At 35.2% G+C, this 10,897-nt stretch overlaps 1 protein-coding gene across 2 annotated transcripts in view; it reads right to left on the reverse strand.

Annotated features, from left to right (window-relative positions):
* Gpr149 (G protein-coupled receptor 149) overlaps nt 1-10,897 on the reverse strand; it is a 60,529-nt gene that overhangs the window by 10,417 nt on the left and 39,215 nt on the right. The window contains exon 4 of one of the 2 annotated variants that reach the window (XM_029537987.1): nt 4,901-5,047. The exons of the other annotated variant lie outside the window; for it this stretch is intronic. Within the exon in view, the coding sequence (XP_029393847.1) occupies nt 4,934-5,047 (114 nt within the window). The 3' untranslated portion in view covers nt 4,901-4,933. The remainder of the gene's footprint in view (nt 1-4,900; nt 5,048-10,897) is intronic. 2 annotated transcript variants of the gene reach the window in all.

The raw sequence follows: 10,897 nt of genomic DNA on the forward strand, positions 1-10,897 counted from the left end.
CCTGCCTCTGCCGCCTGAGTGCTGGGATTAAAGGCGTGTGTCACCACCATCCGGCCATTCTGCTACTTTCATGTCACTCTATTTCCTTGCAAGTCTGAGATAGACATGGCTAACATTTCACTCTCCTAATTTGGGAATAATCTACAGTATTCTGGGGAAACATGGAAAGAAAAAGGATATTTTTTCACAGTAGGAAGTAAAACAGTATTTAGAAAAGCAGCTTTAACATAAAGATCTTGAGTGGATCTTACAAGGATCACTTTAATAGGAATAAAATGGGGGAAGTGTATTCTAGGAGGATAACTAAGCAGCCCGTGAAAGAAGGATTGAAAAGTGTGAGTGAGGTACCAGGGAAAGCAAACAGGTTGTCTTTTAAAATCATTTGTGTAATAGAAAGAGCCATGAACTTGGATGTCTGTATAGGAACTGGCATATGAGGAACTGAGAGAGAGATAGAAACTGCCAAGCCAAAACTCTTTGATTCTGTGGATGCCAGGGCTGAAGTTCTACCACCTAGTCATAACACCTGTCTTTAAACCCAGTGGAGTCACAATCTCTGTAGTCTTCACTTGTCTGAGTATTAGGCTTGTCTTTTGAAAACATTAACCTTACAAGAATTTATGCACAGGAAGGAATGGGTAGAATGCTTAACATAAAGCAAGGCTCTTGTGTATGCTAGTTGTTTCAGGGCACAGAGAGGGTAGAGCTCAAGATGTTTTGTAAGTTTCTGTTTTCTGTGTCTCATATCAGGACTTAAGAAAGGGAGCTTGGAAAGGTGTGGGAAGTTTAATGGGTTTTCTACATTTTTTTTTATTAGATATTTTCTTTATTTACATTTCAAATGCTATCCCGAAAGTTCCCTATACCCTCCCCCTGCCCCATTTTTCTACATTTTTATCTTTATGTCAGATAATTCTTACATAGTCTTCTATGTGGAGGAATGATTTAGGCAAGGTAGAGATGGAGAGTGATGGGGTGGTTTCGAAGTTATTAGATTATGCAATGCATTTAACTTCAACCATAATAAGATGAGTAGATTGTGATACACAGAAACACACACACATATAAATAATGAATCATCAGGAGAAAAGAAAATATAGACCTTAGAGCAAAGAAAACTTCCAGTGACAGGAAAGATTATTACACAGTGGTAAAGTGATCAATCCACCAGAAAGAGGTAACAATCCTAAAATGAACACAACAAATCACTGAGCAGTACAATACATGATGTAAGACTGGTAACAGCAAAGGAAAGCGAGCAACTTCTTCACAGAGCTGGAGACTGCAAATGTTGTATCAACAACTGAGAACAAAGTCAGAAACCATCAAGACTGATATGAGTCCATGCAATCAAATCAATCTGTAGACTATTTTTAAGAAAATTCCATCCAATAAAAGCACAGAATGTATTTTATTCAAATGTTAGTGCTAGTTCAGGGAACAATGTTGTGATACATATTGTAAGAAAATCTTTTTAAACATTCCCCTAAAGACAACTTTTGGCAGACCTCCCAGCAAAATTACTAATACCCCTTGAGCTCTTTAAAGTCTGTATACTGACCTGCTCACCTATTGTGTATTCAGCCTGTTTAAATTTAACCTACCTTTAAGAGAACAATATAGCCAGCTGTACTTGCCTTGGATTTCTCATACAATCTGCCTTTACAACCCAAGAAAATGCTTAGATTTTATCTTAAATTATGTACCCTTTCTTGACCCTAACCTAGAATAAAGTATGTGTGTATGTAAAGTAAAGTTATGGTAATCCTTAGCTGAAAGCAGTCAACAGGTTGAAAGCAACTTTACAGGAAATATCCACCGAACATTTTGCAAGTAATGTAGATATAGCTCAGTTGCATAGGTTTTCAGTGTTGTCTGCTATTGTGAGTCAGATGGGATCAGTTAAGTTTCTTCCCTTGCAAAGTTCTAAGAATTTTTGTAAGGAATCCCTCATGTCCTCCGTACAGTATTTTCTGTGCTGTTGAACAAATACAGAACAATATCCTCCTCATGGACAGACAGAGGGATAGGCTCAGATTCGGACGCAGTCATTCAGAGAGAGGCACAACAAGGACAGAGCAGACTCACAACAAAGAGCTCACAGGTGGGTCAGTAACCATGGATTATCAACCAAGGGAAGGCACAGGTAGATTAGAAAATTAAAACTTGGGCTCACTTCCAGTTCAACTAATTCAAGAGTAAGTGGTTTTGTTTTCATTTCTTAATTCGGCATGAATGCATTTTAGTATCCTCTGAGGTCATCTTTAATTTGTTAAATGACTCAAAGAAATGAAAATGCACTGAAAAGAAATAAAATTATACAGAATATTGTTTTATCTGTGGAACCAGGGTTACCAGAATTTAACAAGAACATTCCCAAACTCTCAGAAACTAAACGAACTCAAAGAAGAAATGTTGATGGAAATAAAAACACATTGGGCTGAATTAAAATAGATGCAGCGTACAAAAATCCATGCTAAAGTGGCACTGAGAGAGGAATTTAAAGCACTAAATCCGTGTATTAGAATACAGCAGCAGTCTCAAGTCTAAGCTTTCACCAAGATTGATTTTTAGAAAAGCAAAAGCAAAATAAACAAAGCAGCAATAAAGAAGAAAATAAGATAACAGAAACCATGTGAATGGAAGCCACAGAGAAAATCAATGCACACGAGTTGGTGTTTTAGCAGATGAATAACATTGACACACCCTAGGAGCACTGACAAAAGCAAAAGAGAAGATGAGGATGACCTGCCTAAGAAAGGATCAGGTGATAACCACAGATGCTAGAAGGATGGGGAGGCATGATGTACAAGTCACACTGTTGAATTCAACAACTTAAAGGAAACATACTGTGTCCCTGAAAGCACAAAACCTACCACAGGGCATCTAAAAATTAAACAGGGATTGAAGTCTAAAGAAGCTACCAGGACATTTGAAACTATAACTTAAAACTGTCAAAGGAGAAATACCCTACAACATAGATGGGTTCACCAGAGAAATCTACCGATTTTGAGTGGAACTAATAAATATCAATTTTCCTGCAAAAACTAGAAGAGGAGGGAACAGTTTATTTCAAAGATTTGATTTTAGTCTAAAACCAAAACTCTATATTGATAGCATCAGAAAACCTTACAGATTAATATCACTCATAAATACAGATGTAAGTTATCTTGAACAAATATTAACAATTAGAATCCAGGCATCAATAGAATAGTTACAAATTATGACCAAGTAAAGTTTACTACAAAAATGTTAGGCTGGTTTAGAATTCAAAAACTGATTAATGTGATTCACCATAGCTGAGGAAGAAAATTTCCATGATTGTGCTGGCTAGTATTATGTCAACTTGACAGGAGCCCAAGTCATTGGAAAGGAAGTAACCTCAACTGAGAAAATGCTTTCCTAAGATAAGGTTGTGGGAAAGGCTATAAGGCATTTTCTTTATTAGTGATTGATGGGAGATAGCCCAACCCATTCATTGTGGGTGGTGGTGACAACTCTGGGTATGATCCTGGGTTATAAAAGAAAGAAGGCTGACTAACACACAGGGAACAAGCTAGTGAGCAGTACCCCTCCATGGCCTCTGCATCAGGTCTTGCCTTTGCCTCTAGGTTCCAGCTCTGCTTGAGTTCTTGCCATATCTTCCTTCAGTGATATACTACAATGTGAAAGGATACAGGTGCTTACTGTTCTGTGCAATACAGTACCAGCACAGCATAAAGTGAAGAAAGGAGACAATGAACTGTAGCTATTTACAGGTGACAAGATTAATCTGTAGAGAAAAATCCCATGGAACCATTAAAAAAAATCAAGACTAGACATAGATCTAAACAAGATTGTAGGATATAAGAATAAATGTGCAAATTTATTGGAGTTTTTGTTTTAATACCACCAATGGATGTGAACCCAGAAAAAACCCTGAAAATACACTAGCATGTACAATTGCTCATGACATTAAATATTAAGACATAAATTTTACCTAAACAGATCTCCATACAGGCAATGAACAAGATACTCAAAGAAACCAAATATCTAAGTAAAGGAAGACACAATGGGTTAGAAGACTCAGCATAGTAAAATCTCAATTTTCTTTGTATTGATATATCTTTAATATAATTTCTATCAAAATCCCAGCAAGATATTTTTACAGATATAGATAAGAGTATTTTTAAATTTATTTAGAAAGTCAAATGATATAAAATATTTAATATTATTTTGAGAAAGAAAATTATGGGCATAGTGATAAGAATAATCTGCTGAATTATAACACAAGTATAGTAATCAATCCCATGATGCTAAAGGAGGGCTAAACATATAAATCAATAGAGTGGCATAGAAAAGCCAGAAGAGGACATAAACATGCTCTGGCTGGAAGTGTAGCCTAGTAGTTTGGCATGCTTGCTGTTATTCTAGAGGAGTTGAATTCAGTTCCCAGCACCAATATAAAGCAGCTCACAACTTCTAATGCAAACTCCAAGCCATTGGATGCCCTCTTCTGTCCTTCAAACCTCCTGCACACACATGATCACAGCGACACAAAAATGGACATAAATCTAAAAAAAAACATATTTGTATTCTCCCAATTTCACACAAAGGTGAAAGAGCAATTTGTAAGAAGAAAGACAGGCTTTTCAGCAATTGGTGATGGAGTATATGTATATATTTTTAAAAGCCTAAATTTATCTCATATTTTATTGATTAAAATGGATTACAAATTAAAATATGACTATATTTTTTTTTACTTACAATGAACAACATTTGCAATCTAAAGGCAAAGTGTTGTTAGACTTGACACCAAAAACGTAAGTAGAAATTTGATAAATTTGATTTCATTAAAATAAAAATGCTATTGTTTGTGCAAATGCAAAATGAGGTTCAGTAGGCATGTGGTGGGACTTACCGAACACTCTCAGATGATGCTGAGTTTGCCAGGTCATGGGTCATACATTTGACCGCAACAGATATGTGAGTCTGTTTGGCTCTGCACTGTCTCAAGCTCCATGTCTTCATGGATAAATAGATTCTGTGATTTTATAGGATTAGTAATCTAGAGAAATAAAGGAGAGAATCTGATTCCTACTAGAGGAATAACAGAAAGTCCCAAAGCCAATTTTATGGTTAACTAGAACAAAAACAAAAAAATCTGAATTCAAATATGTTTAATTCAATATGATATAAAGCTTAATTCAAATTCTACTTTGGTTGAAAATAAGCCAGTCTGAAGAAAAAAATGTTCAACCTAAATATAAAATCTCATTTTGCCTTAATCTTATAGCCAGAACAGAATTTTAATGAACGTATTATTTCATTTCAATTGGTTTTTTCCTTATAGAAAGCGTGATCTTCATATTTTTAAATCATGTTTTGAAGTCCATCTGGGTCGACGGGCACAACCATCACAGCTACAGGCATTACTATGGGAACTGTGAGTTTAAATGTGTTATTAGTCTGAGAATTATTAAGAATTGTTTTTCCATTTTTTTTTTGGTCTAATAGAAATAAAATGACTTGTATTCTATGAGTGAGATATACGTTAAACATTCAAGTTTATTTTCATGTTTTATCAGTTTTTTTCTAACAAAAATGAGAGAAAAAGCTAACTTGAAATGAAATATAAATTGGGCTTGGTGGTGTCAATTTCTAACTCCAGAAATTTGGGAAGCTAATATAATAGGGTTTCAATTCTAAGACCTGCCTAGACCACTTTGAGTTCAATTCCAACCTGGTCAACTTGGCGACACTTTCTCAAAAGAAAAATATTATTTAAAAAGGGCCACGGGTACTGTTCAATGGTAGGGTTTTCGCATAGTATGTATAAATCTGTGGATTCAATTCTTACAAAATACAAAAACTGGAATTATAAATTATATTTAGGAAAAATATAATATTTTATCAGAAATAAGTGAATCCTAAGAAGCAAATTAAGTTTTCACAGGATTGAGAATATGCCTCAGGGCTAAAGTACTTGTTTCATACGTATGCCCCTGAATTTTATCTCCAGATTCACATGGAGGAAAAAAGGTAAAATAATTTCTCTTATCTTAATGAAAATTACTCATCTGCTGGGATGTTGTGTGCTGTTATGGATACCTTACCAAACAATGGAAAGAAAACATTCCTTACTGTCTTAGAGTTTCATTGCTATGAAGAGACACTATGACCATGGCAACTCTTATAAAAAACAAAAACAACCCCTCCCCCCAAAAAAACATTTAATTTCTGCTGGCTTATAGTTTCAAATGTTTAGTCCATTATCAACAATGATAACACTTAGCATGCAGACAGGCATGGTGCTAGAATAGGAGCTGAGAGTTCTACCATTTGATCTTCATGCAGCAAGAAGTTAGTCTGACACACTGGGTAGAGCTTGAGCATAGGAGACTTCAGTGCCAGCCCCATCAGTGACATACTTCCTTCAACAAGTTCACACATACTCCAAAAGGTCATACCTCCTAATAGCACCACTATTTATGGGTCAAACACATGGGTTTATGGAAGCCATACCTAATCAACCACCACACACACTAATCAGAATTAATTAATTAATCAGATCAGGAATGTAGATATATGTTTTTCATTTGAAAGATTTTTCTTAAAGGGTAAATGCAGCATTTGAATAAAATGGCTATTCTACAAAAAGAAAAAAAACAAAGTAAGAATTTACATTTATGATTTCTGTGGGAATATAAAAGACAAATGTACTCAGAGTATCAGAGAAAGTAAAACAACCCCAGAGGTACAGGTACTAGATGAATGGTGTCCTGGAACAGAGGAGGTAACAGGAATTAGGAATAAATGGGCACACTAGATATTTCTGGTGTAATGGAAATATCCTAAACCTGACTTTTGGTGATAGTTATTCAATCTGATAAAATTAGAAGTCACTAAATTTTACACTTGAAATTAGTAAATTCTATGGCATGGAAAATACCTAAAACTTGACATTTATTTCAATATATATCTATATCTATATCTATATCTATATCTATATCTATATCTATATCTATATCTATATCTATATCTATATCTATATCTATATCTATATCTATCTATCTATCTATCTATCTATCTATCTATCTATCTATCTATAAATGTGTGTGTGTGTGTGTGTGTGTGTGTGTGTGCCATGTATGTGGTTGGGTGCTCAAAAAGGCCTGGCAACATCAGATCTTGGTGAGCTTGAGTTCTTGAGTTACTGGTAAGCTACTTGACTTAGATGCTGTGAACTGAACTTGGATGCCAAGTGTCCTTATCCACTGAGCTATCGCTCCAGTCTCAGGAAAATCCCTTTCAATAAGCTTTTCTTAAAGTGTATTTTCACTGACTTTCAGGGCAACCTGTAACATAGCACATCTTCTATTACTAAACAATCCAGTGAGCCTGAAAAAGTCATACACTAATTACAGGCTTTAATCTTGTTGTCTATAAAGAAAAGGTTAGATTTCATGAGCCCTGAAACATCTTATTTTGTCCAAGTCGGCATCAAAGAAAGCACTATGGTTCATGCTAGATGGCCAGTAGGAGTGTTCCTTCAAAACGAGTTAAAAGTATAAAACGGTCTTCAAAGACTTAATGGAAGACATTATGGAACCAAGACCTAGGTTTCTGTTAGTTAACTATAAACTACTGTTGCTCATAGTGTTTATGAGTTTTCAAAATGTAAGAAAGCTGAGTAACAATGTATACTGTGATGGAACCACCCATTGCAAGAAAATATAATAAGAGAAAACAAAGCAGATTATAAAGCTATATATATATATATATATATATATATATATATATATATATATATATGTTTTGTGGCCTTTTTAAATTTTAGGTGGAAATCTCTAAAGAGAGTCAAGAATGCTCATGTAGCTCCTCAAAAATAAATTACACTGATGGAAAAACAGGTCTGCAGTCAAGAGCACTTCTTTTCAGGTTTGATTCTCTTCAGATTTCAGTGAGCATTCGGCACACATCAGTGGTCCACATACTTACATACAGGTAAAACATTTACATGTGTATATAAAATAAATCATATTAAAAAAACACTTATTGAGCACTGAATAGCAGTAAAGGTCCACATGTAATTCTACATATATGGAACTATATAAATATATGTATATATTTATTACATATTTGTCTTTCTATGCTATTGTTAATAACTAATTTATAATTTCCTTTTTCTGATAAAATAATATATTGCTAAATTTTTAAATTTAAAGAATTTTAATATGAAAGCATACATTTATGAGCAATAATGCAATTTAGAATTAAATACTAAAAAAACAAGTTCTCAAATTCCTGAAATGCTGCTCTTTGAGATTCAAGGGCAGATCATCAGAGTGCTAGAAGTATATTTAAAATTTATAATTCTTAACATTCTGTGGATAGCTGGAAATTCTGCTTTATCATCCTTGAATCCTAAATAGTAACATTAAATAATAATTTGAGGTATAGGAATATGCAGCAAGCATTCCTTAGGTTAAAGCATATTAAAGATGACTTCTGCTTCCTTGTGACTGTAGCAGCCCTATGATTAAAAAAAAAAGTTCATCTGCAGAATCTATGAGTCTCTACAATTCATCTCTAAAGTCTTTATGTGTTACATAAATAATGGTGACCTCTTCTCTTTTTTTATTTTGCAAAATTAACCTTGAAAAACAGAGAAAACTTCTTTGTAACTTATTATCCTTGAAACCATTTCACAAGTCTAATATTGATACCCTGTAAAAGGCATTATACTCTATGGTTTGCACTCTGCCTAAATAAAATGGAAATCACCTAGCCATAATTTGCTTCCTCATTTGCTTCCAGAATAGATTTGCTCAAGAGAAGAATTTGCATGACACTTGTAAAGTAGATACAATATAGAGTCCATAATTTCATAGGGTTCTTTCTCACAGGTAGTCAGAGACAGACAGAAGGATATGCCTGGTGGAGGCTATAGAATTCTTCTTCTCCACGAATAGCTTTCTTCCTGACTATTGGTGTTGGTCAACCATGGCCTCAGGTCTACCTATAAAACTTGAGATATGAATTCACAGAGGCTGTTTTTATTCAGAGACAATTGCTTTTCTTTATGTTTTTTAAAATGCATTTATTTTATGTGTACGTACCTATGTGTATGGTTCTATATCTGGTAACCTCAAAGGTCAGAATAGGGCTTTGTATGCCCTGGAACAGATGGTTATAAACTGCATACACATGCTGGAAATTAAATGTGGGCTCTCTGCAGGAGCAATTGGTGTTTTTAACCTCTGAGCCATCTCTCCTGCCCTTTGCAACAACTTTTCATAGACATCTACATAATATGCTTTTGTGATATGCTTTTGTGGCTAGGCACACATAAGTTCTCAGAATGAGAAAACCCTCCAAATTATCTTGAAAATTCACTTCCCAGATTTCCACATAATTATGATTGGTATTTTTTAATCAGGGTAGGGGAGCTCCAATGTGCCAAAATGGACTCTGTACTGGCTAGTTTTGGGTCAACTTGACACAGGCTGGAGTTATCACAGAGAAAGGAGCTTCATTTGGGGAAATGAGATCCAGCTCTAAGGCATTTTCTCAATTAGTGATCAAGGGGGGAAGGGCCCCTTGTGGGTGGGACCATCACTGGACTGGTAATCTTGGTTCTATAAGAGAGTAGGCTGAGCAAGCCAGTGGAAGCAAGCCAGTAAAGAACATCCTTTCATGGCCTCTCATCAGCTCCTGCTTCCTGACCTGCTTGAGTTCCAGTCCTGATTTGCTTGGTGATGAACAGCAGTATGGAAGTGTAAGCTGAATAAACCCTTTCCTCTCCAACTTGCTTCTTGGTCATGATGTTTTGTCCAGGAATAGAAACCCTGACTAAGATAGACTCTTATTTCTCTGGAAGAATACGTCCAAATAAACTCTTCTATAAATTGCTTTGATCATGGTGTTTTATCACAGCAAGTGAAAAGTAGTCAATACACAGACATATTCAAAGGCTAATATAATATAGATACGCTTTTACAGGGATGCCTACTGGCTTGTCTCCTAGGGAATCCTAAGCCCTGTTAATAATCAGCATTAAACATTACAAAGGATCACTATATTTTGCCTATTTCTGAGAAGAGAGTAGTATACACATATTATACATTTCCAAGAATAGAAAAATTTTCTTGCTCCTTTATCAAATCTAGGAATTCTGGGTAAGATGGCAGATTAGAAACCTCACCATTGAAACTTAATGAAAGAAAATAGTCATGATAATAAATTTTTATTCTCCAAGAGACAAGATCTGTACATAAATTTATCAAGTCAGGAGTGATTTTTACAGGAAAGCAGGTGAGAGAGCTAAGAATGGTACACCAGCTATAAACACTCTCAAATTGACACCACTTGACTGAATTAAGCTTTCTGGAGACAGCAGTAATACCTGTAACAAAAGGGCCGGAATAGAATAGGCCATGATAGAGTGCCAAGTTCCTGGTGAACTATAAGGAAAGGACTTACAACCTTCCCTCTCCACTTGCCAGAACAATAAAAAATATTGAGACTGCAGAGATCAACAGCCCTCCCCACAACAGCAATAAGTGAAGCCCAGTAGAACCAGAGATCTAAGACAAGATCTTCCTTTTCAACTTGGTACAGCTGTGCCAGCAATTCATTCATAAGTATGTCTCACAGTGGTTTATTTGAATATTGCTCTTAGGTCTTACGGTTGCTGTGTGTGTTTCTGTCCCAAACCTAGTATATGGCACTCTTTTCTATACTCTTTACCCATACTACAAATATCCTACTCTTATTCCTATATCCCCCTTCCTCTCATCTTTATTGCCTTTTCTTTTTACATTTTGATCATAATCATCGCTCTTACAATCTCTAAAAGTTGTGTTTCCCCCTTAGCTATTTTACCCACCTTGCTTTTATTACTTTTTTTTTTTTT

The sequence above is a fragment of the Mus pahari genome, chromosome 4 (genome assembly GCF_900095145.1).
Source record: "Mus pahari chromosome 4, PAHARI_EIJ_v1.1, whole genome shotgun sequence".
NCBI classification, from domain to species: Eukaryota; Metazoa; Chordata; class Mammalia; order Rodentia; family Muridae; genus Mus; species Mus pahari.